The sequence below is a fragment of the Phodopus roborovskii genome, unplaced genomic scaffold, assembly GCF_943737965.1.
Source record: "Phodopus roborovskii unplaced genomic scaffold, PHOROB, whole genome shotgun sequence".
Lineage (NCBI taxonomy): Eukaryota > Metazoa > Chordata > Mammalia > Rodentia > Cricetidae > Phodopus > Phodopus roborovskii.
The window spans coordinates 2,465,000-2,489,937 of NW_026126511.1; the positions used below are offsets into that span (position 1 = coordinate 2,465,000).

At 47.8% G+C, this 24,938-nt stretch overlaps 1 protein-coding gene across 1 annotated transcript in view; it reads left to right on the forward strand.

Moving 5' to 3' along the window:
* The window catches only part of Dock9 (dedicator of cytokinesis 9), a 227,536-nt gene that overhangs the window by 163,240 nt on the left and 39,358 nt on the right, over positions 1-24,938 (forward strand). Inside the window, exons 28-38 of the mRNA XM_051195203.1 lie at positions 4,028-4,174; positions 4,351-4,434; positions 5,069-5,180; positions 7,023-7,201; positions 7,412-7,525; positions 10,309-10,426; positions 14,644-14,774; positions 16,698-16,812; positions 19,195-19,261; positions 20,413-20,460; positions 22,835-22,902. Of these exons, the coding sequence (XP_051051160.1) occupies positions 4,028-4,174; positions 4,351-4,434; positions 5,069-5,180; positions 7,023-7,201; positions 7,412-7,525; positions 10,309-10,426; positions 14,644-14,774; positions 16,698-16,812; positions 19,195-19,261; positions 20,413-20,460; positions 22,835-22,902 (1,183 nt within the window). The remainder of the gene's footprint in view (positions 1-4,027; positions 4,175-4,350; positions 4,435-5,068; positions 5,181-7,022; positions 7,202-7,411; positions 7,526-10,308; positions 10,427-14,643; positions 14,775-16,697; positions 16,813-19,194; positions 19,262-20,412; positions 20,461-22,834; positions 22,903-24,938) is intronic.

Below are 24,938 nucleotides of genomic sequence, written 5' to 3' on the forward strand. Positions count from 1 at the left end.
ATGAAAGCACGCAGCCACACAAGGTCCTGTGGATGGATGTGTACGCAGCAGCTTCCTTCACAACAGCCCACCTGTGCATTGGATGGGAAACGAAACAGATAGACAAATTGTTGGTGACTCTTTATGATGGAAAACCACTTAGTAATAACTAACAAAAATCAAAATATTTATTCTTTCAAAAATATAGACAATGTAGGTTGAGGGTTTTTTTTTGTTTTGTTTTGTTTTGTTTTTTTGTACCACCAGCCCATTTCCAAATAACCACACTGAGTCTATGTTAATTATAAATGCTCAGCCATGTTACTAGCTCACTCTTTTTCTTTAATTTAAAAAAAATATATTTTTCATTTTACATACCAACCCCAGTTCCCCCTCCCTCCCCTTCTCCCAGCCCCCACCTCCTCCCACCCTTCCCAACCCCCGTCCACTCCTCTCAGTGGGTAAGGCCTTCCTTGTGGAGTCAACAAAGTCTGGCATAGCAGGTTGAGTCAGGACCAAGTCCCTCCCCTCTACATCACAGCTGAGCAAGTTGTCCCACCTTAGGGAATGGGCCCCAAAAAGCCAGTTCATGCCCCTGGGACAGGTCCTGGTCCCACTGCCAGGGGCCCCCAACAGATCAAGCCACACAACTGTCCCCCACATTCAGAGCGTCTAGTTCAGTCCCATGCAGGGTCCCCAGCTGTCAGTCCATAGTCCGTGAGCTCCCACTGCTCGGGTCAGCTGTCCCTGCGGTTTTCCCCATCATGGTCTTGACCATCCCCCCTTGTTCATAGGATCCCTCCCCCCTCTCTTCAGCTGAACTCCAGGAGAGCTCAGCCCTGACTGTGGATCTCTGCATCCGCTCCCATCAGTTACTGGATGTAGGTTCTACGATGACAGTTAGGGTCATCACTAATCTGGGGAACCAGTCTGGGAGATGTGGACTGGCTCCTTGATGGTGGTGGTTATGCAACTCTGTTCATCTGTCAGAACTTGTCAGACTTTGCACTCAGACAGTCTGAATTTAACCGAGTATAGTGGTGCATGTCTATAATTCCAGCCCTGGGGAAGTCAGAGTTCAAGTCTAGCTTGGGCTACAAAGCAAAAACCAACTAAATGAAGTCTGGGGGCGAGAGATATTACCCACTGGTTAAGAGTACTTGCTACTGCTGTAGAACCCCAACCCCGCTCAATCCCCAGCACCTGCATGGTGGCTCAAAAAGCTGTAACCCCAGCTCCAGGGGATCTGACCCTTCAAGCCCTGGGTTTTAACAGCAGTGTCCACAGGGATGTGTGTGCCAGCAAGTCTGGGGCTAGGGCCATGTCTTCATGGAGAGCCCACACTGAATGGCACCCAGGTACCACACTCACAGCACGGCATGGAGATATTACACAGTATATGGGTTACAGGGGGCAGGTCTGTGACTACAGGTTCTGGACAAGGAAACCTTTGCAGGCAACACCCATTAGGACAGCAAGTGTCAGTGCCCGGGGCCGGCGAGGTCACTGCAGACGTGGTGACACGAGATGTTATGCCAGGCTGTGGCCGAGGAGAGAGATTTTGCTTGCCTGGGAAGTCTGTGTCTTGGGCATTCCCACTCTGCGTGCCAGCCCGGTATTCTACACTTTATTTTTTCCTTTCGGTTTATAGTGATCTCCATAAAAGCTTCTAATTACCTCTGTCTTTATTACTTTAACTGCCTCCAAGTGTGTGTCTTACCACATAAAAGGGGCCTTAATTTGTTTCATTGTCAAAATAGAATTCGTTACTGTAGCTGTTTGTTGTTGCCAGGAGGGTATCCCACAGGCTTCAGACCCCCCCCCCCCGCAACCATGGCGATAGGACTGTTGACAGCGTTACTGACGGGCTGATGGGTAAATTGCCCATCACTCATCAAAAAACTTACGGTAGAGATTCATCCAGGAATCACAGAGTAGAGAGGGTGCCGTAACGAATTTTATGTTACCAAGAGTTCAGCTTGAGCAGTTAGCAGAACTTCTCCTATTCTGGCTTTCTGTGCCCACCTTCACACTCACTGTGTCCTCTCTGGGGTGGGGAGGGAAGGCTTTTTTGTTTTGTTTTTTAAGACATCACTACTACATTACTCTGAAGCAAAATTAGCAGTACGTCTCTGTTATCGTCTGACACCTTACTAAATGCAGCCTTTCGCCCGGTGTCCCCAAAGTATCATTTCCTCAGAATGTAAATAAGGCCCCCTGTGCTGCATCAGCTGATGGAGCGTCTAGGATTGGCCAGTTGGTTTCCCACCGCGTTATATAACAAGCTCTTACTCCCTACATTGCTCACACACTAGCAGTTACACTTTAGACACTTGGTTTGGTATTCCTTCTGGCAGGGATACTTCATAGCTACTACTGTCATATGCTTCCTGGGGAGTGTATGTATGATAGTGCCGTTTTTGGTGGTGATATTGGTTAGTGTGTTTCCTGTTCATGACAGGTTTTTTAAATCCATATTTCCTCGGTTTGTAGCTGTTGAGTCAGCCCAGCTGTGAAGGCCAGTGATTCAGCCTTTGTGTGGATTCCGGAAGCTAAGCTAAGCATCTGTTAAGTGTTGCCATCCCAGGACACAGTGTTTGGTTACAAAATCCTTTGAACTTTTCAAAGCAAGTTTTAGAGAATTGATCCTACCTCACTGTGTTCTTGAGTGTCTGTATTTAGAAAAGGCTGTTAAAGGCTGGTTGTTAGCATTGGCTTCCCTGCTTATAAACCAAGGTGTTCCCTTCCCTTGGCTACTGGAATTAAATCCGTGGAGGATTAATGGGGGACTTAGCCCCCTTGCTTGCTTCACCCGTAAGTAGCTCTGTTTATGGAGCCAGGGAGGAGGCACTGTGGTCTCATCTGGCAGAGGACTTTGGACTCATGGTAGACCTGGGTAGGAATCATTCGAGTTGTGTGACTAAGTTGTGCATTTACCTGCCCGCCCCTCACCGCCCATTCCATGCACAAGTCAGAGGGGTCATACAAGGATTGAAAGGAGCGTACTTGACATTGTGAGGAGCAAGGGCCTGCCATGCAGGCATGTGATAATAAATGGAGCTGACTGCTAAGTGGTCAGTACTTTTTTTTTTTTTTTTTTTTTTTTTTTTTGATGCGCATTGAGAGGAAAGATCATTATGTGAAGTGACTTGCAAGCAGAAGGCCGCCGTACCCTTTAGACTGGCTGTGTGCACTCCTCTGTTTATGAATGCGTAGCTTGGAGCTTAAGCCTAGCCAGTGCCTTCCCCGAGGAGGGCCAGCAAGATGCCTCAGGGAGCAAAGGCTTTTACCGCCAAGCCTGATGACCTGAGTTCAGTCCCTGGGACCCACACGGTAGGAGTAAAGAGTCCTAAGAGTTGTTCTCTGACCGCCACACACACCTACTATAGAATGTATACGTGTGGAGGGTCTCTCATACACACACACACACACACACACACACACACACACACACCTACTGTACAATGTATATGTGTGCCCTAGCAAGCACACACACACATACCTGCTATAGACTGTGTATGTATACACGTGCACGCATGCACACACACACACACACACACACACACACTTGCTTTTTAAGTCTTGAAGAAAGAATATAATGGTGCCTGAGAAACGCTAGCCCCAGCATCAGAGGAAGTACAGGCTGCTGCCTCTTTTCCTGTCTAAGCTCTTGCATCAGAATTTCTGTCCTCGTTTATATAAGCTACCAAGTCTCTTTTTGCCACATCAAAGCCGTTCCAAATGTTTGACAAATTTGAGCATTTTTCAAGTACAGTTTCATATAGTGTACTACAATTTGATTTTTTTAAATTGGGTTAAATTTTTTTTTTACTTCCCAAAAATGTTGAGAAAATAGCATATGGAAACTTATTTTTCAGCAGACTAACTAGATTGCATTAGATAGAGTATAACTCACTATATCCAGCTGCAGACAAGTTAGATTAGAACTCTATTCTGTTTTGTTTTAATGGACTCAGAGCTGAGGTTACTCCACCCCTGAGTATTACAACTTAAAACATCCTAAGTGTTTGCCGTGAATCCCTTTCAGCTACTACGAAACCAGAGGTTTCCAGCCTCCTACCATCATGCAGTGGAAACTGTGGTGAACATGCTGATGCCACATATCACACAGAAGTTTCGAGATAACCCGGAGGCATCTAAGAATGCAAACCACAGCCTTGCCGTGTTCATCAAGGTGGGGGCCTCCAGGAGGGAAAGGGTGTCCGCTGTGGTGGGCTTTACCCAGCAGAGTAGCAATAGACGTGCTCTGCCAAGTAGAGGGTGTGCGTTCACATCAAGGCATGAACTAAGAATGCCAGGTTCTACAAGCTGTGGGTCTCAGCTAATGACTCTTGGCTTGTTGGCCCGCAGAGATGCTTCACCTTCATGGACAGAGGCTTCGTCTTCAAGCAGATCAACAACTACATCAGCTGCTTTGCTCCTGGAGACCCCAAGGTAGGGAGCGTGGCCCTTGGACATCATTCCTTCTGTCTGGCTGTTCCCTCTGTTTTCAGAGTTTTCTTTCGTTCCTCTGGAGGGACCTCGGTCCCCTCTTGGGTGTACTGGCTCTTATCTGTATGCACACATGTGTTAGGGGCTGAGTAGTCCTGAACGAGAAAAAGCCATGCCTGATGACGTTTGCTCTTCTGTACCTAGACTGACTTAGCAACCAAAAGCCCCTGCGGTGTGAGCATTTGCCAAGACCAGAGAAGTAACCATGTAGCCTTCCTCACAGATTTACCTTTATTGCCTTCCCGTTTGCCGGTGTTTTTTAATTGTGTAATTGTAATCTGTGTAATTGTAAGCTACTTGAAACCCTTTTAGACGTGAGGAGCATAAATAATGAATGCCATAAAGTCTGCTGACGGCATCATCTAATGAAGTGTATTCTTGTTTTTTTTTTTTTTTTCTTTTTTCTTTTTAACTTTTACACAAATGCCTTCAGCCATCCTAACAGTTATAAAGAAACAAGTGTTCAGTCCCCACGGATCAAGGAGCTGGCACTAATTGCTTGGGTACCTTGCTTCTAATAGGTTTCTTAGAATTCAATATGCAATCTCCAACGAGGTTTTCACATTTCTTCTTGCAGACTCTCTTTGAGTACAAGTTTGAGTTTCTCCGAGTGGTGTGCAACCATGAACACTACATTCCTTTGAACTTGCCTATGCCGTTTGGAAAGGGCAGGATTCAGAGATACCAAGGTAATCTGCCTCTACATGGTGTACTTTCTTACTAAGAGAACTTTATCATTTGTAAAAAGGAAAAAAAGTGTTGATTCAAATTTAATTCTATTTGATTCTATTCATGGATGAGTGTCTTAGGGCTTGTGTGTGTGTGTGTGTGTGTGTGTGTGTGTGTGTGTGTGTGTGTGTGTGTGTGTGTGAAAGTGGCTTTTCAGTAAACCTAGAGACAACCAAACAGATGAGGGCAGACCTGGGTTTGTCAGACATAGACACCCTGACTTGTCTTTCATTTCAAAACTCCTTTACTTAGCAGAAATCTGTCGTATTTACTGCATTTGCCTTTGTTTTGCTTTCCCCTCTTGTAAATTAGCGTTTCTTTCACCAACTGTGGAGTCAAAGGACACTCCTGTAGGTAGGTGTGGGGCAGAGGCTTATCCTTGCATTTTCCTCCAGTTTAAAAAGAAAAAGGGAATGCAAGTGATCACTGGACTGCTTCCTACGCCATCCATCCAGGCCTCTCTGCACATCCCATCAGGTTTTCAATTTCTGATGAATGGGTAAAGTTGCTGTCCACGGAGATAGGACATTGCTCTTACACCTCAGACTCAGGGTGTGCTCCTGGGCTGTGTCTTGGCTCTCCAGCATGCTGTTTCAAGAAGCAGAATAAGCAGACCCCCGCTTTACCCCCAGACTGCACCCCAACACTCGCACAGCCCTTGTCCGTGGAGGCGCCGGGGGTGTGAGGCACGTGGCTCCCCCCCCAAGCTTTTTGTGTTTGCATGCTGCTCCGGGCCCTCCAAGTCTGGAGAGATAAGAGTTCTGTGCATCCACTTCCTGTCACGCACTGGACTCTAAGCCAGGCACAGCGAGACCTCAGAGCTTTAGGGGAGCCCCAGCTATAGAGTACAGTCTGCAGAAACGGTACTCGGTAAGCAGCTGAACATGGTCATTCTGGAGAGACGGATATCCTTTCTTTCTACTGCTGAGCGTGCTCGGTAGGGACTGATGGCGGTGTGTTGGGGAGACTTGCCGGGAACCGTCCTTGGGACTTTCTTGGACGATGGTGTCAGGGTGCTGACTCGGCCGTCCTGTGTGCGTCCTGCAGTTTGGGGGCGTGTGTCGCTGCTGCTTCCGTTGACCCTTCCAGTAGGCTTCGTGTCCGCCCTTCCCTCTTTTCCAGATGAGCTCCCTCCGCCTTATCAGTGGTTTGGTTTGGTACACGTGCTTTTCATTTTAGTTTAAGAGAGACGGTTTAGAAAAGACTGTAGAAATCGTGCGTGTGTTTAATGGAAGCAGACAGGTAGGGTGTGTACGTTTGTGCCATTTATAAAATATGCTGACTTCTTTAGGGCTGTAACAGGCATTGGTAGCCAGGGAACGTATTTACTCAAGAAGTAAATGACATCTGAATAAATCATTTGTATTAATTCTTTAATAGTGTTTTATTTTTTAAAAAAAAAAACCATCTTCTGTAGTTCTGTTAGCACAGTAACTTCATTTTTAAAAAGTTTGTCACTAACATATTTTTAATGTGATTGCTGTTGTGTATTCTAAAAAACTAGTACTGAAGCCAGTTCCACACTCAGAATCCAGGGCAGATGTTTGTATTTTAGTTTGGCTTTCCTATTAGAATTTGAAGTGTTAAGAGCAGGGCAGCCTTGCAGAACCACCCGTCTTGCTGTGTGAGGCAGTCTCGTCCTCTGTAGCCACACGACAGTGGACGGGTGGGGACGGGTGACATTCCAGTGCTCTTGTCCTCTGAGACATCTCTTCAGCTCTGATGGGTGACATTCTTACGTGGCTCAGGCACCATCCGGCCCTCCTGAACCTCAATGCTCTCTCTCTGCCTCTTTACTTCAGATCTTCAGCTTGACTACTCCTTAACAGATGAGTTCTGCAGAAACCACTTCTTGGTGGGATTGTTACTAAGGGAGGTGGGCACCGCCCTCCAGGAATTCCGAGAGGTCCGCGTCATTGCCATCAGCATGCTCAAGAACCTGCTGATAAAGCATTCTTTTGATGACAGATACACTTCCAGGGTGAGTGGCTCCCAGAGGAGGGCTGTATGCATTGCTAAATGTCCTTTAAGTGCTGTAAGGGAAATAACCAATTAAATTAATCCTGTTAACAGCTTTCTTTTCTTACCGGAAAAATCCATACAAAAGCAACAGCCACTGTGACTCAGTCTGCCATGCTGTTGTTGCTCAGAGTCAGGGAGCACAATTACCATGTCGTCTGTCTTTTTTCAGAGTCATCAGGCAAGGATAGCCACTCTCTACCTGCCTCTCTTTGGTCTGCTCATCGAAAACGTCCAACGCATCAATGTGAAGGATGTTTCACCCTTCCCTGTGAACCCGGGCAGTGTACGTGAGCGGATCTGCTGGCTGCATCTCTGTGTCCCTGGGGCTGCTATAACAGAGGGCTGTAGACTATGACTCAGACGGTGCAGTTTTAGTCCCTCACATGGAGAAGGAGGCTGCAGCTGGGGAGGGGTGGTTCCTCACATCTGACCTTGCTGGTAGCAGCTGCTGGCTTTGCCCTTCTACTTTGCCTCTGTCTCCACGCTGTGTTCTGTCTTTTTGAGCCTACCCCCTTTCCTCCTCCTGTAAAGACACTAGAGGCTGAGGTGACGGCTCACCCAGTATGAACTCTTAATGTACACCCCGTTTATACGTGGAAAGATACCATTTTCAGGTATGATAACACTGACGCTCCAAGTAGACATGGATTCCAGGGGACACTACTCAACCCACTACACCCTCTACCCTTATTCTGCTAACATCATACTGCATGATACCCAAGGGAAATTACATTCCTTCTCTAACAACTGTAAGATGTGTTTAGAGTGTGTGTGTGTGTGTGTGTGTGTGTGTGTGTTGCCCACATGTATGTGTGCCTTGAGTATGCAGCACCCGTGGAAACCCAAATACAGCATTAGCTCTCCTGGAACTGGAGTTAGAGGCAGTTGTGAGCTGTCGTGTGGGAGCTGGGAACCCAACCCAGGTCCCCTAGAAGAGTGACCAGTGTGCTTAATCATTGAGACGTCGATCCAGCCCTGGGAAATGACATTTCTGACTAAGATGGAATCAATCAATAAACCTTAGGCCCTGGCTCTATTAATAGCCTAATTCCATCTGCTCAACAAAGTGCTCATGGTGGCACATGCTTGCTATCCCAGCACTCACTCAGGAGGTCACAGGAGGATTGCAAGCTCAAGGATAGCCTGGAATACATGTTGCAAAATAAGGAATCCAGCTCATGGAACTAGAAGCTGGTGTAGCACTAACCCTTGTCCATTATTGCTCATGTAGGGCCTGAGTTCTAACTGTACCCCATGCCCACTCTGGGAAGAGCCACCTCTTTGAGTCCAGTTTCTCTCCATTAGCTGTAAGTCAGTGACGTCAGAAAGAGAAACATGGGACACACGGGCAAAAGAGCCATACATAGAAAATAAATAAATAAATATTCTTGGAATCATCCTAGAATTCAATATTTTCAAAGCATGAGCATCTGATTCCTTGTTGTAACTAAACTGTAAAAGGCTTTTTCCTTATTAACTTACAATGAAAAGCAAATGCTCATCATGTGTGCGTGTGCACGTGCACACGTGTGTGTGTGTATGCATGCGTGTGTGTGCCTGTGTGGGCACATACGTGCATGTGTGTGTGCATGTGTGTGCGTGTGCACATGTGTGTGTGAGTGTGTGCGTATGCATGTGTGTGTGTGTGCGCACATGCAGATGCGTGTGGTATGTGCACATTTAGAGAACAGAGGTCACCATCTTCTTCAGTCTCCACGTTGTCGGGGGACAATAGGGTCTCTTAGTGAACCCACAGCTTGCTGACTAATACACTGGCTGCCTTGAGATCTGCCTGTCTCTGCTCCTCACCCCCAGTGCCGGGCTGTAGACACACTCCACCAGGCCCAGCTCTTACATGGTTTTTAGGAATCTGAAGGCAGGGTCCTTGCTCTTGGTCACGAAGCACTTTACCCAAAGTTGTCTCCTCAGCCCATTTCTAACTATTAAAATATATCAAAAGTTCATAAACCAAAATACATTCCTTCTTCCCCAAGTTCTTCTTCCGGCCTCAGTGGCTCTGTCTGCTAATGAGTGTTGACAGACATCGCTGGATTCTTTGCCTTTATATTCTCCACCGTGAGCTGATTCCGTTGTTAATCTGGCCACTGGGGAGTTTCCTGGTGCTTGGTTGGTTGGTTGGTTGATTTGTTTGTTTGTTTTTATGTGTATGGGTGTTTTGCCTTCATCTGTATCTGTGCACACACGCGTGCAATGCCCACAGAAGCCAGAAGAGAGGGTTGGACCTTCTGGAACTGGAGTTACAGGTGGTTGCATGCCACCATGTGGGTGCTGGGAATGGGAATGAAGCCAGGCCCTCTAGGAAAGCAGCCAGTGCTCTTGCTTAAGCCATCCGTCTTATCCCCAAGCTGACCTGTTGTTTGCTCTCTCCACCCTTAAGTAATTGTGTTCTAAGTGGATCCAGGTTAATAGCAGTCACGTTTCTGTCCCCAGAAACTTCTGTTTCCAGTGTAAACTTGACCCTCCTCAGCCTCGCTCTGATCTGATTATCCTGCCTGGATCGCCATCCACGTGTCTGTCCCCAACTCCGTGTGCTTCTCTGAGCAGGGCGACTCAGGACAGCATGTGACCTCCCTGTGGCCTTCTAACCCCGGAGGGAACGATCAGAAAGTCTTGCTTTGAGTTTCACCAAAGTAAAAGTCCACCTTCTTGTTACATTTAAAATTAATATTCGACCTCCCGGGACAGTGAGTTCCCATCTGAGCATCCAGAAGCCGTAGCTGATGCCTCTGACTCAGAAGGACAGGAAAACCTGTGGCTGAAGTCAGGAGTAGAAGCACTACCCTCACTCCACACGGTGGCGGGGTGAGGTTGGGGGGGCTTCAATGAGCCAGGAAGGCAGGAAATGGGAGTGTGGCCAGAGAGGGGATGGGTGGAACCAGGATCAGGCTTTGTTTGCCTCCTGTCCTCTCCTGTGGACCCTCTGCCACCTTCTCTTGTGTGCCCGTGCACACGAGACGCTGAACGTGTGATGCGCCCGCCTTCATGCTCAAAGGTCACGAGGCTCGTCCAACCATCTCTCACAGCCTCTTCTCTTCCCTTCGGCAGGTTGTGAAGGACGAGCCCCTTGCTGTGCCAGCCGGGAATCCGCTCATGACTCCGCAGAAGGGAAACACACTCGACCACAGCCTGCACAAAGACCTCTTGGGCGCCATCTCTGGCATTGGTAATGTTCCTTGCTCTTACTGACCTTGCCTGTGTCTTTAACCTCACAAGTCGTTAAGTTAGGGTAAGTTAGGACTTGGTCTTTCTGCCTCGGATACTCCCCTGGTTGTGGTCGCTGAAGCCTGTCAGGCACTGTGGTCAGGGTCCTGTGGATCCCTAACAGGGTCACACGGACGCAGAGCTCCTGGGGCGAGAGGAAGATTTGCGTGCATTATGCTGGTGAGCTAGATGAGATGTGACAGTCTTGCTCGTAATTCTGAAGGAGGAGGCAGTTTGTGGCTGGGATTTGATCCTAAAATTCGGTTCTCTCCGAGACCTTCTGTTCTGTACCCTTTTCCTCCTCCGTATGAAGAACAGCTCCACGGGAAGGAAAGCAGATGGCATAAATCAAGACGCAAACAGAGAAGTCTGTCTGTGGGGGAAAATGCACCCACTTATATTCTGACTAATTGAGCTGCAGCTTTATAAAGGCGGTGTGAACGGTGATAGAGATACCAGAGGGTTTTAATAGGAGGTTCACAGTCTGATTCTGTCTCCAGCCGCCCCTCTGCTAAACACACTTTGTGTAAGGAAAGCATTACACTGTGGCTTCGTGGCTAAGCCACCCATTAATGCTGCAAATTAGACACGCCTTTTATCCACGGGATCCACGGGACTAAGCCATGCCTCCCGAATCGGTGTTCTTACCTTCTCTGCTGTTAACGCGTCATCTTACAGAGAAGGCAATGAAATGAGAGTGCATCGTGACATTGGAAAGCCCGTGCCGATGTCTACAACTATCCTACACTGCCAGTTGCAGTCCTGGAGCTCATTTGTTTTTATGGAAAATTTACATGGCTGTATTCCCCATATATATGTATGTATATATATATATGTATATTATCGGTATAGATATAGATAGAATGAGATAGGTAGGTAGGTAGGTAGATAGGCAGGCAGGCAGACAGACAGACAGACAGATAGGTACATAGATTGATATGTAGGTAGGTAGGTAGATAGGTAGGTAGGTAGGTAGATAGATGATAGGTAGATAGATAGATAGGCAGGCAGGCAGACAGACAGACAGACAGACAGATAGGTAGGTAGATAGATACATGGTAGGTAGGTAGATAGATGATAGGTAGGTAGATAGACAGACGGACAGACAGACAGATAGATAGATGTGTTTCATAGATTAAAAGCTGATACATAGGGAACACTGGGAGCAGAGGGAAACCCACGATAAATGTTCCACAAACGTCGACTGTTGCAGGACGTTTTGTGTTTCTGCCCTGCTCTGCACAGACACAGAGACCCTGCTGTGAGTAGGGACGTGGCCTGTAGAGGGTTTGGTTCCAACACTAGCTTAGCTCAAACAGGTGTGGCTTTGCATCCGGGCTCCACCACGACCTGGTTGTCCCTTCGGAGTGTTTCGACTCCTGCGCCCTCTGTGTCCTTATTGCTAAGCCACCATTATCAGGAATAAAAAGCTATAGTGCAATGTAGAGTGGTTGCCATGGAAACATGTGCTGCCTCTGTTGCAGCTAGCTAGCTTGGTTTGCGCTGTGGTATCCATGCTGTGGAATGCATTCTCAGGACCAAAGCCTACCCGTGTGTTTGGAAGTCTCAGTGCTCTGTTCTCTCTGGCCAGTACTTGACAGGACCACAGGGAAACATTGCCACAGTGAGGGAATATTCGGCTCATCCGATTCCCTCTTATTCAGAATTCACAGTGTTTAATTCAGAGTATTCAGTGTTGGGATCTGAGATTCCTTGGGAAGGTAGCAAGCAGCCCCTGGGTATCCTTAGCTTGGTCCCACGGCAGGCTCGGCTTGCTGTGTGTGCGTGGTGCAGTTAAGAAAGGGCTTGTGACTGGTCTCTTTCGTTATTGAATTTCCACAGCCAAGCCTACTTTTTCAGAAGGCGACCACAGCAGCTTTCTCTTTACCCTTGGCTTTCTCTGTGTTTCCTCCCATGTAACAGCACCGATCCTCGTTCCCTTAGAAACCTCCTCCGGGGAAGCCACACCTGGGAACTGGGTTTGCTGCTAGATTAGGGTTTTGTTCTGGGTGTCTCTCATGAGGACAAGTCCCTCAGATGTCTTCAGAGCATGTGAATGAGATTTCCTAGGACTGGTTCCTGGATAAAAATTGCTCTGACATTCCTTCTGCTTTAGAGGACAACTCCTCTCAAATTCACAGTCCGCCCCCTCCCCTTCGCCTGATCTGTACAAACTTAGGCCTTCACAACTCAACCCCTGAGGGCTGGAGAGATGGCTCAGTGGTTAGGAGCACTTGCTGACCTCACAGAGGACCTGGGTTCCCTCCGGAGCACCCATGGCTGTCTGTAACTTCATTTCCACAGGATCCGATGCCACCCTCTGGCCTTTTCGGGCAGGTGCATATGCATGAAGGCGAAACAGCCATATTCATAAAATAAAAGTAGTTTCTGGTGTCATTCCCTGTGAAAGTGACATCACTGATTAGCTTCTGAAAACAAATGCACATAAATAAAAGTAGTTTTTTTTTTTTAAGTAGTTGAAATGAAATTAAAGCAATTCCTTGGTGAGGACACAAATACACATAAACCTGCATACCTGTGCATGCATGCACACATACGTTGTGAGAACAAGATACACATGTTGATTTTGAGTTGCTACATTTGAACCTGTTTGCCTTAAATTAGGCCTGCAATTTGGAACCAGGTCTGAAACCCGAGAACGGTGGGTATAGTGTCCATTTCTTGGCGCCTTTCACCTGAGTTCCGTGCTGTGCTACCTCCACTGTGAGCTACGATCGCTTTAAGAGAATTACAGTTCCAATGTGGGCTTAGCCTGCACTTCCTTTCTCTCCCTATAGAAAAGGTGTTATAATTTCTTCCTACGGGTTTCACCCAATCCTGTGACCGTCTACAGAGCTAGGGTCTCGAAGCCTTGCATGTACCTTACAGTACATGCTGGGAAGAGAAGGATTTACATGTGTGTTACACACGCATCTTTACCCATCAAGATCGTCTCCAGGTTGACGAGAGTTGATGAACCAGGGCAATGAAATTTAAAGTATGACAGCTAAGAGACTTAGAAAACCTGAGCATGGCTTATAGTCATCTGTCCATCTGCCATCTGTCCATCCATCTCTCAGTCCGTCCGTCCATCCATCCATCCATCCTATGTGAGCCTGTTTTCCTACTGAAATATGCAATGGCCCGTTGTGTTTTGCAGTCCTGGTGTTTTGGGGCTTGGGTCTTCAGCACTGTGCTCCCATAGCTCCTAAGCACAGGGCCAAGAATCTCCTCCAATGCCATCTACAAAACCTAGCCTGGTTCATGATAGAGCTCACTTTCTGATTAAATGTTTTTGGCTGTATTCATCCTTTTTGCTCTTTGGATCCCATCCCGAAATAATGTAAGTGCTTTAGTCTGAGCAAACAAAGGTAGCTTCCGGTAGCTTCCAGTAAGCGAATTAACAGTGCTTCACATGAAAGGCTGTTCTGATCTCAGTCTGACCTTGCCTGGGTTTTCAAAAGGGGATGTACCTGACACAGACTGCTGGGCTAGCTGGCTCAGTGGTTAAGAGCCCTTGGCGGTCTTGCAGAGGAGAGGACCGAGGTTCAACTTCCAGCACCCACATGTCCATTTATAGCCATCTGTCACTCCAGTTCCAGGAAGCCTGAGTCCCCTCTTCTGGTCCCACAGGCACTTTACGCACATGGTGTACGTACATACGTACAAATAAACACTTACATAAAATGAAAAATGTAAGGAGTATGGGTTTTTCCGCCTGCTGCCGCCTGGTCTTGTCCTGCCACCACGCCAGCCCCAAATAATACACTGAGACTCTGTATTTGATACATTACTGTTGGCCCGGTTACTTGTTTCTTATCAGCTAGCTCTGCCTTAATTATTAACCCATTTCTGCTGATCTATGTATTTTCACATGGCCTTCTCTTACCGGGGAGGCGGCTGGCGTCCAGCTCTCTCCAGACTCTCCATCTTGACTCCTCCTTCCTACTTCCTCTTCCTCCTTGTCTCCTAGTCCCTCCTTTCTTCCTTTCCTATTGGCCAACAGTGCTTTATTTATTAACCAGTATGAGAAACATATACAGAATGACATCTCCCATCAGAAAAATTTTTAAAGGGTGAAATAAGTAATTACAACTCTCAGGTCATGTCCTTGTAGATAAATACTCTTTCTTTTGCCCTGTCTAACCAAAACTGTGTCTTGCTTTGATTTCCACGTAGCGTCTCCATATACAGCCTCAACCCCCAACATCAACAGCGTGAGAAATGCCGACTCAAGAGGTTCTCTCATCAGCACCGACTCGGGGAACAGCCTCCCGGAAAGGAACGAGAAGAGCAACTCCCTGGAAAAGGTGATTTCTTTTCACTTAACACGGTCTTTCTTATGTGACGGGTGTGGCCAGAGTAACCTGATTCTCGTCCTGCTTTTGTTACCTGTGACCTTTCGGGTTGTTGCTTTTAAACACCTCACACAGCATGCAGTGGATGACAAGAGCTTTTCCTAAGGTTGTGGCTCTTATGTCGTTACTCGTACTGTTTTAGTGTGCTGCTGGTAACGGAAAACCAGAGCCCTGTCATGGAGGTCTCTATCCCTGGGGTCCCCTGAAACTCCGACTCCTGTTTCCAGGGTCTCGAATCCAGGCAGTGTTTACAATGGAGCATCTTGCCCTCCAAAGCCCCCAAAACCGATGGGTTAATCTTAGCAGCCGTGGTTGGACCACTCTAGTTACACCGTATCCTCTCCTAACACGCATTTTCTTTGTTCGACTAAATCGTCCCCGATCACGTTTACTCGCAGCCTCAGCCTCCCTCGAACTTGGTAGGCAAAGATCAAGGTTGATATCTAGGGATGTGCCCCTCGTTCCCAGAGCATCCTTCCTCAACCTCAGCACCGGGTTTGCGACCTTGTCGCAGATTCTGCGCCTGGCGTCGTCACCGTTATCTTTAGGCTCATGTGTGGCGATCTCAGTCCGGGTCTGTCGTGACGTGCTGACCTTTTCCCTTGGCCCCCGACATGCCTGCGTGGGTGCGTGCGCGCGTAGAGGGACAAGCTGCTCCGGAGGCATTCCGCCTGTGTCGTGCACAGTGCAGGAGAAGAGGAGAGCCGCCGGTCAGCCAGGAACAACCGGGTCACCATGGACTTTTCCCTTCTAACCGTCCCACCTTTACCAGAGGAAACACTGCATGCTACACCGGTCCCCTCCCCGCAAGAAGTACCGAGTTCCCTGGTCAGCCCTCCACTCGGCTCAGGGCTGGGCGATGCACCCACACGCTTTTACCACTAGTGACAGCCTTGTTTCTTCCTTAAATAGAAACAATCACACATTTTATAAGTTGAACCTACTCATTTTATATGTATATTTTTTTTCAATTGACTACCAACACTTTGAGGGGGGGATTTTTTTTTTCCCATTTGGTAATTGGCAAAAAAAAAAAAAGAGAAAGAAAGAAAGGAAGGAAGGAAGGAAGGAAGGAAGAAAGAAAGAAAGAAAGAAAGAAAGAAAGAAAGAAAGAAAGAAAAGTCTCTTTTTAAATTGGAAATAGAACCTGAAGAGTTGTTTTTAGTCTTCTGTGTCTTCAGCCAAGGAGCTAAGATTCTTACTCGGCTGTTTCGATGTGAAACTGAGCTTGGCTGCTTCCTGGTGGTAAAACTCCAGTCCCCCTCAGGCCCAAGCTTTCTGATATTGCTGTATCAATGAGCTGGCTGAGGAGCGGCCTCCACAGTTAGGGTGGTTGGCAGTTCTGTGTGTGTGCTGTGTGTCCCTGCGTGCCCCTTGGGGTATCTGTCATGAGTTTGTTTCTCCGTCCACTCTCACAGCATGCCCATTCGGTGCCCTCAGTGACAGGCTCTGCTGCAGGCTGGGCTGGTTCGTAGCCTCTCTTCAGGGCTCACTTCGATGCTCTGACAGAGAGGAGGGTTGTGTTGTGCCTTGGACCAGAATGGATCCTCATGCACATGCGTTTGGGGTCTTGTTTTGTCTTGTTCTGCGTGGTTTTACTTGGCATTTCAGACGATTTTCCTCCCTGTTTGCATAACGAAACTGTTTCTCGGGCATGAAAGGTGTATGCTTTCCGGCTTGCCCCTTAGTCAGAGCCATAGGTGGCAGCCAGCACATATGCCTCAACTGTGTGAGAGGCATCTTTGTGAACTTGGGCCTGTGGGTTGGCTGCCAGTTCTTTGCAGCTTGTGTGATCAGCCTGAAAGCTAGAGCCTTTCCCTTCCAGGGGAGAGGCGTACATCACGGAGTAGAAAGCTAACCTGCATTTCCTTTCAGCATCAGCAGAGTGGCACGCCGGGAAATTCTGTGGTTCGCTGTGACAAGCTGGACCAGTCGGAGATTAAGAGCCTGCTGATGTGTTTCCTCTACGTGCTGAAAAGCATGTCCGACGGTGGGTAGAGAGAAAACATGGCTGCTTCGCTTTGGTGGGCCATTTTTTTTTTTTTTTTGGTGGCATTTGTTGAAAATTTCAAATATTTAAGAGAACCTCATCATTGTTTCTTAATGTGTGTAGTAGAAATAGAATCCTTGAACTGGAGAATCCGTTACTTTTATTCTAGAAAACATTCTAAGATAGAAATGGGATTTTATATATATATATATATATATATAGTGTTTCACATAGCCTGAGCTGGACCTTTGTAGCCAAAAGTGATTCTGAACTTCTGATCCTCCTGTCCCCCCCCCCACCATCCCCCAGAGCCCTGGGATGAGGCACAGGCTACCACACCTGGTTTCCAGTGTATGCAGTGATAAAGATTAAAACCAAGTCTTCTAGATATGTATGCCCCATTCTAGAAATTCAGGGTCATAAAAAATACTCTCCATATTTCCTTTAAAGGGTAGCGTTAAAAAAAATTTTCACTCAGCCAGGGGGTAGTGGTGCACGCCTTTAATCCCAGAACTCCCCTGGGGAAGCAGATATCCCTGAGTTCAAAACCAGCCTGGTCTACATAGCGAGTTCCAGGACAGCCAAAGCTGCTAAACAGGGAAACCCTATCCCGAAATACAATAAATAAATAAATAAATAAATAAATAAAGCTGTTATACAGGGAAACCCTATCTATCTCGATATACAAAAATAAAAAATTAATTAAAAATACATTAAAAAAAAATTTGGTCAGCCCTACAAATCTACCTGGGCTCGATTTGCGTGTGTGGTATAGAGGCAAGGGAGAAGGCCCCGGAAGAGTTTACCAGACCACAGCCATGGCCCCTCTCGACTTCTCCTTTCCCACTTCGAGTCCCTGTGCACTGTGCTTCCTCCAGCCCCCTCCCCCTGAGCAGCCCGAATCCAGAGCCACCAAGGATCCTGCTGGCCACTGGCTGTTCCGCGCCTGGTGTGTGGGGGCCACAGATGCCTGCTCCTCAGGGCTCACCTTCCGGAAGTGACTAGCCTCAACTCTGCTAAGTGGAAGCTAACACCCTTCCCATTAGTCAGATGAGTCACGCCTGGCCCGGGATGTGGCCACCCACCACTTGGATAAAGTCTACATTCAGCCATGGTTATCTAGGCAGGAAGACAGACGGGAGAAGTACTTAGCTGCTCCCAGCCTCTGGCGGTACATCCGTCAATGTGAACTCAAGTCGTCCGTGTGGGATCACAGTGAGGACTGGGTAGCAACACTCCTGGGAAATCGGGTCAGCACCTAGCCCAGCCGGCACAGCTCCTTGCTAGCTGTTGTCCCAATTTCACAGGACTGTTGTATCCCATGTCTTTCCGTCCTGTCCGTCCCTGCCACGGATGAATGTGGAGTACAGACCTGCAGCCATTGGTCTCTGTGCTCGCCTGGTTTTCAGCGTCACGTGAAAGGGAGCTGAATGTTTACACTCACATATCAAGTGAGAGCACCCTGTATGCTACCCGTTCACGCAGAGATTTAAATGTGTTTGGCGTTGACTACCCTGTGTCGATTTCAAAGATTTCTCCTGTAGGATGTAGCTGGTCCCACGCATGTGTAAACCCACATGCCAGGATATTCGGCAAAGCATCCTCATAGTAAGCTCAGAGAGAAAAAGGGTCATGCCTTGACGTCCATCAGTAGAGATGGTCATTTGGCCGCCCTTAGAGGGCATTCTGCATTTTGGCAGGGTCTTAGCAGGACCAATCTGTATTGTTCTTTTACAACTCAAAGGCAGAGGCTGCAGGGATGGCTCAAATGTTAGGTTAGGAGCAGCTGCTTCTTCTGCAGAGAGGTCTCAGTTCAGTTCCCAGCACCCACGTTGGACAGCTCAGAGCAGCCTGCAACCCCAGCTCCAGGGATGAGGTGCCCTCTGCCTTCCAAAGGCATCTGCAGTCTTCTGCACACACCCAACACAGGCACACACAGTACACGTAATTAAAATACATCTAAAAGAACTTCAGGAAAGCAAAACAGCAGACGTTTTCATTTTCAACGAATTCCGTGAAGAGGAAGGAAAGGTTCCGTAGGAGGGACATGGAAAGGCCGACTATGGACTGAAGTGGCCACTTACATCCTTCAAGTTCTCATCCGTTTGAGAGCACACCGTGTACAAGTTAAATGGGTGGGTTAGTACTGCAATGTAGCACTAGGTAATTTATCACTGAAGTTCAGGCGTCCGAGTGTTCTTTGGGTGTAGTGAGCCTGCTGAGTGTGCCACCCAAGAGAGCCCACCGGTGTGCTTTGCCTTTTGGTCCAGTATAAAACCGTCTGTGATGGAGACGTATACCCTTGGGCCTATTCCCAACGTCATAAGTGATTGTCCTTATCCCGTATATTGTTATTCTAACCAAATAAATGCTCCGTTTTAGATGCGCTGTTTACCTACTGGAACAAGGCTTCAACCGCCGAACTGATGGATTTCTTTACACTATCTGAGTGAGTGGGTTTTGTCCTTACCTGCCCTTGCCTTGCTCATCTTTCCAGCTAGGAGGTGTGAGGGACACTGTGGTTTCCTTCACGAGTCAGTCAGCGGTGGCCAGCCTTAACACGTGTAAACAATGTGGTCGATGAGAAACCTCCGTGTTTATGTTACTTTGATAAACCTGTACAAAATATTTCCACTGCATTGGTGGCTACTGGTTTTTGTTTTTTCTTTTTATGTTGAATCTAGAACCTATTTTGACTCCTCAGGATAAGTTTCTGATTTCACTTAAGCTTTTTATTATTTTTAGAAACACAGATCCGTTGCACTTTATCTAAAACAGCAGAGGGTAGATAAGTAATCGAATTCAGAATCTGGGCTGTTTTTGAAAATTTACACTTAGGGCTTATCAGCCTACAATAGCACCTCAGACAGCACCCCTCGGTCAAACACATTATACCCTGGTAAAAGAACGGAAATTCTTCGGTTCCATTGTGGGTTGTTCGGTTCCTAATTGAGCACGTGACTACTTAAGCCTCTTCGTGTTTATCAGTTTGCTGCAAAATACATTTGAGGAAAGTCACGTCACGTGGAAACCTTATTCTGAGCTCGGTACCTATTGGAGCTGTGAGGGAGAGCCAGGAGACCTGTCCTGGTGACGGGAGTGGTTCAGTCCCATGACCGATTCCCAAGGCTGACTTCAACGGGAAAATAGTCATTTCTCCATCTCCCCGGAGAACTCAGTGTGTTAGCTACCGCCTGTTAAAACGCGTGGATTTTAAAGGTTCGGTTTTGTGGCTCTACTGGAAACAGAGAGTTTTGTACTCGAATCCTGTAAGGAACCACATTCTATTGCTTGAGCCTAAAGAGAGAGCGCCTCGTTTAGACTCATAGCAACATGGAAGGTCTCTGCCAGCCCCAAAGGGGTGAATGAATACCTTTATTCCATTCTCCTCCATCCACGCCCACAGTTCTGGTGGCCGCATGCTAATGCTTTTCCCTGGGCAGAGGACCTTATATGAAACCCTGAAAGCCAAGAGTCAAAGGCTGGTTAGTCATCAGCACATTTTTGTTGTTGTTGTTATTGTTATTGTTAATAGACTTAAACATCGGACTGAGTACAACTTTAACTGCACACTCCCTAATGATTGCCATCTGTCTGCAGAGTCTCCCTGCACCAGTTCCAGTACATGGGGAAGCGCTACATAGCCAGGTACTGTGGGACGGCCTGTGAAATGCTGTGTCATTGTCTGTGAGGCTGTGTTAGAATGCTCTCATCTGTGGTGGTGATTGGCAGGTTGGGTCCAGGTAGGCAGCCCACGACCTTAGGTTGCTACCACAGAACGGTCCGTCCAGTCGTCTCTGTCACATCCCTACTTCCCTTCTGTCTTGTTTTGTTCTGGTCTCCTCCCATCGGGATTGTCTCTAGTGCACTGTGGCTAACTTCCTTCCAGATTCTAACACGCTTCCACACGCTCGTCTTTCTCTTCTGCGTGCTTCCTTGACATGTTCTGTTCCCTCCCCGGTGCGTTCTCGTCCTGCCTGGCTTTAAATCTGTCCCTGCTCCCAGCCGGGAGGACGACACATTCTCACATAATCATCCTTTCCTTAATTTTCCTCCGTAATTAAGAGGATGTTTTTAAAATCCTGTGTCAAATTTGAGGGCTTTTCACTGGCCTTTAAAAACGGAGCCTCTCCTTTGTTCATGTCTCCCCGCTGACCTGCCCTGCCTAAACTTCTCTCCCGTATCAGGAGTGCAGATGTATCCCAGACAGCCCTTCCCTGGGGCATTTCCTCCCAGCACATTGTGTCCTTACCTTACCCTGTCCGGTTGTCCTGTCAATGTGTGTCTTTCTGTGTCGGGGGTAGGGTTCATACAGAGCATCATAGTCTCGTTATTTTTTTTTAACAGTTTGATTATAAGTAAACTATATTTATTTTAAGAAAGTCTGCCATGTCTAGTTTTAATTGAGATTTGTTTTCCTTGTGGTTTGTAGCAGTGAAACAAAACAGACGTCGGTAGACGCTATGTTTCAGTGGGGTTGGCTTTTCAAACCAATACTGTCCCTTCTGGGGAAATTTGAGAACTTTTCGGGATTATGTTTCATGAAAGCTTGTATTCTCTTTTAAAGAGAAATAAATTCAGTGAGAGCATGTTGCACTTTCCTCCTAATGATATTTTGTTTTAATTGAAATGTGGTAGTTTTAAAGTTTTCAGGTCCTAACCTCTGTTTTTATCACCACCGTAATTTTGTTTGTTTGAGTACGAAATGCAAGTATATACAGGGTGCCTTTATGCCAATAAACATGACTTGCCTTCCCCTGTCCTGCTGCTGCCCCATGAGGATGGGCAAGCAGCACATCTCCTTAACCACCAGAAAGCTCTGTGCTTGCCGACCGCGCCATGCCTTCTTGGCAGTTTCTGCCCGTTACATCACAGTAAGGCATGTGTGTGGGCAATGTTCCGCCAAGTAAGATAGAATCCCCGAGCTTGCACTGGTGAACGTGGGCAGGTGCAGCTTCCTCCCTGACAAAATATTTTAGAATACTTTGTAAAGTGGTTCTTTCTTTACCCTCCTCCCTACAGTGGGTATAAATTTAGCTTTTGGAGGGGAAAAAAAATTATCGCTTTGTAAGTCCCTGTATATATTTGCATACAATAATATGGACTGCTTAAGAACGGGTGGGCGGGGAGGCGCGCGTAGAGATGCTGTTTCCTTTGTCCCTTGCACTGTGGGAAGACACACCCTGCTTCATACAAACAATTGTCATGGTCTGTGCTGCATGTGACCAGGACCCTGGACCATGACATGAACATTGCCGGTGTTTGTACCCTTCTTGTGATCCAGCGGCATGCTGCTGAGACAGTCCATGCATGTCCCTGTTCTACACACAGTAACACAGTAAGGGCCATGGTTGGCTCCGGGACGGGGGACAGGCACTGGTCTGGTTCCGTCTACTCTGGTGATGGTACACAGTAAGGAAGTGAGCTGTCTGACTGCTAACCCAGACTCATGTCTGTTTTCTCTACTCGGCTGCTTGACAAGTTTAACCAAGTGTGGCGCTTCCTCCTGCTTGGGTAAGAATACAGGTGTTCAGCTGACTCATTTAACCCCTGCCATTGCATGCATGCACCCCCTGCTTGTCTGGGTGCATCAAGTTTTTTTGCTCGTGCCGCGTACGTAGTTCAGAGGGGGTTTGCCATGCCGTCTTCTCGGCCCGTCAGATGCCGACTGTCAGCTCCGCACCGGAGCAACGCTCGCTCCTTATTAGAAAAGTCGCATCAGCGACTCGGAGTCGCTGTCTCCGAGTGAGAAAGACGCGATGCCTTGGTAGCTTTGCCGAGTGCTATCAGCTGTGTCGGAACTGCCGGCTGTCTGTCTGTCCGTGTCCCCGGCTGCTTGGCTTCCTGTAGCCCAGCTGCCATGCGCCATGTCCTCCCAGCTTTACTAATGCTCCTGTCTCGCTCCTGTAACCCATCTAACGTTTGCTTCTATCCCGTTTCGCTCGTGTTGCAGGAACCAGGAGGGGTTGGGAGCCGTAGGTCATGATCGAAAGTCTCAGACATTGCCTGTTTCCCGTAACAGAACAGGAGTGATGCATGCCAGATTGCAGCAGCTGGGCAGCCTGGATAACTCTGTCAGTTTTAACCACAGTAAGTCCCCATGCCATACCATCGTAACAGCCAGCCATCTCTGTGCCGTCTCAGAGGGGACAGCCCCGGCCACACCGAAACACATCACCAACTTGATTTTTTTTTCTTCCAGAGCAAAACGATTAGGAGAAGAGTTTCCTTCCTTGGAGGAGCAGTGGGGGGTGACAGAATGTGGAGCCCAACCAACTACGGCACCCAGCACCCGTCTGGAAGTGCTTAGACACTTTGCCCTAACTCCAGACAGAATCCAGCAGCTTCAGGGGCCGGGCATGGCCCCATTTTTAAATTCAGCACACACATTTGTTGTGTGGATTTTATACACACACACACACACACACTTCCTCCCATCACATCTGGGTTAGATCTGCTTGCCTCTCCTGCTCGGTGCGTGTAATTGGTAGAGCGTGCACAACCTGCCACTCCACCTGCCAATGAAATGTTAAACCCATGAATCAATTGCGAGGGTGTGGAGAAGCGTCCAGTAACAAAGTGACTTTTTCTGTGTTTTCAGTGTGAGAAAGATATCAAGTGTGCTTGGGATTTCTGTAGACAATGGTAAGACTGAGTCAGGTTGGGATCCGCCTCCCAGACCGCTTCACTTGTGCATCGGGCCTTTCCGTTCATCTTGCCTTCCTTCCTAACCATGGGCTTTTTCCTAGCCTCCTAGTCTCACAGTAGGCTGTGCTGGGGGTGGGGGCGGGGGGAACCATCTCTTAGACTTACTTTCACCAGTCACCCAAGCAGCTTCCGTTTCTAGTCATCACAGCGCTTTAATCTACCCAAGCGTTTCGCAAAGCAGAAAGCCTGAAAGGCGCCAGCCGTGCAGCCCGTGGGAAATTAACATGACCGCCACCTGTGGGCTCCCACTGCTATTCCTGTGGTCTTCTCAAGACAGCCCCTCCTTCTCTCCAAGCTCTGACGTAGCCAGTTCCTGTTCTAGAAAACCACGTGTTCTCATTCCCTAGCACTGTCTTCAATACATGGCTGTTAATATCGCCCCGCCATCCCTGACCGCAGTAACTCCACCCGCTGTGGTCGCCATGCCTCTCTCTTCTCGGTGCAGCGTAAAGACAGTATCCCCACCACCTTGTCTTGCAAATAGTCCCAGGACAGGCAACGTGAAGTAGGGAGTCAAAGCACAGTGCTTCTCAGATGTGGTGGTGCGTGCCTTAAATACCAGCACTCGGAAGGCAGAGGCAGGTGGATGGCTGTCTGTGGGCTCAAGGCCAGCCTACTCTATATATGGAATTTGAGGCCAGCCAAGGTTACATGGTGAGACACTGTGTCAGCACACACACACGATTTAGACTGTCCGAGATGACTCAATGGTTGAGAGTATTGATCACTGTCTTTCCCTCCAGTTCAAATCCCAGCACCTACATGGTGGCTCAAAACCATCTGTAACTCCAGTCCCAGGGCCTTCTGGCCTAGTGTATGGTACACAAACATACATGTAGACAGAACGTCCATACACGTGCATACTTTTTTTTAAAGAAAAAAAAACACACACACACACACACAAAGAAAAGCAAACCAATGCAACAGCTTCCCACCTCTACCAACCAAGTTAACCGTGATGGGAGCAGCCTCCCCCTGGGCCCAGCGTCCACTTTGGCCAGTGTCAGTCTGCCGGCCGCTGGACCGAGAGCCTCCAGTTCTGTCTCTGTGCTCTTACACTTGGAAGTAGGATGCACGTTTATGATACAGCTGTAGTGCTTGCATTCTCAAACTTTGTTGGGCCCGGTGAACAAAGAGGTCGAAGCCAGGAATTTTTTTTTTTTTTTTTTACTTCCCGTTTCCTGTTTTCCAGCAGCAGTGCAGTCCCCTGTGGCACACTGGACTGTTGGATTTCACTTTCCCCCAGATTATTCGTGTTACTGTCCGCTGCAACAAATGACAGAAACATTGGAGGATTTTTTGCATAAGCAAAGGAAGGCCCCATCTCTAGAGGTAGTCGTGTGGGAAGAATAACAATAACAGCCCCGAGAAGAAGCCTCTTCCTCCGGCAGATGGACCCAGCAGCAGGAGCTTGAGCT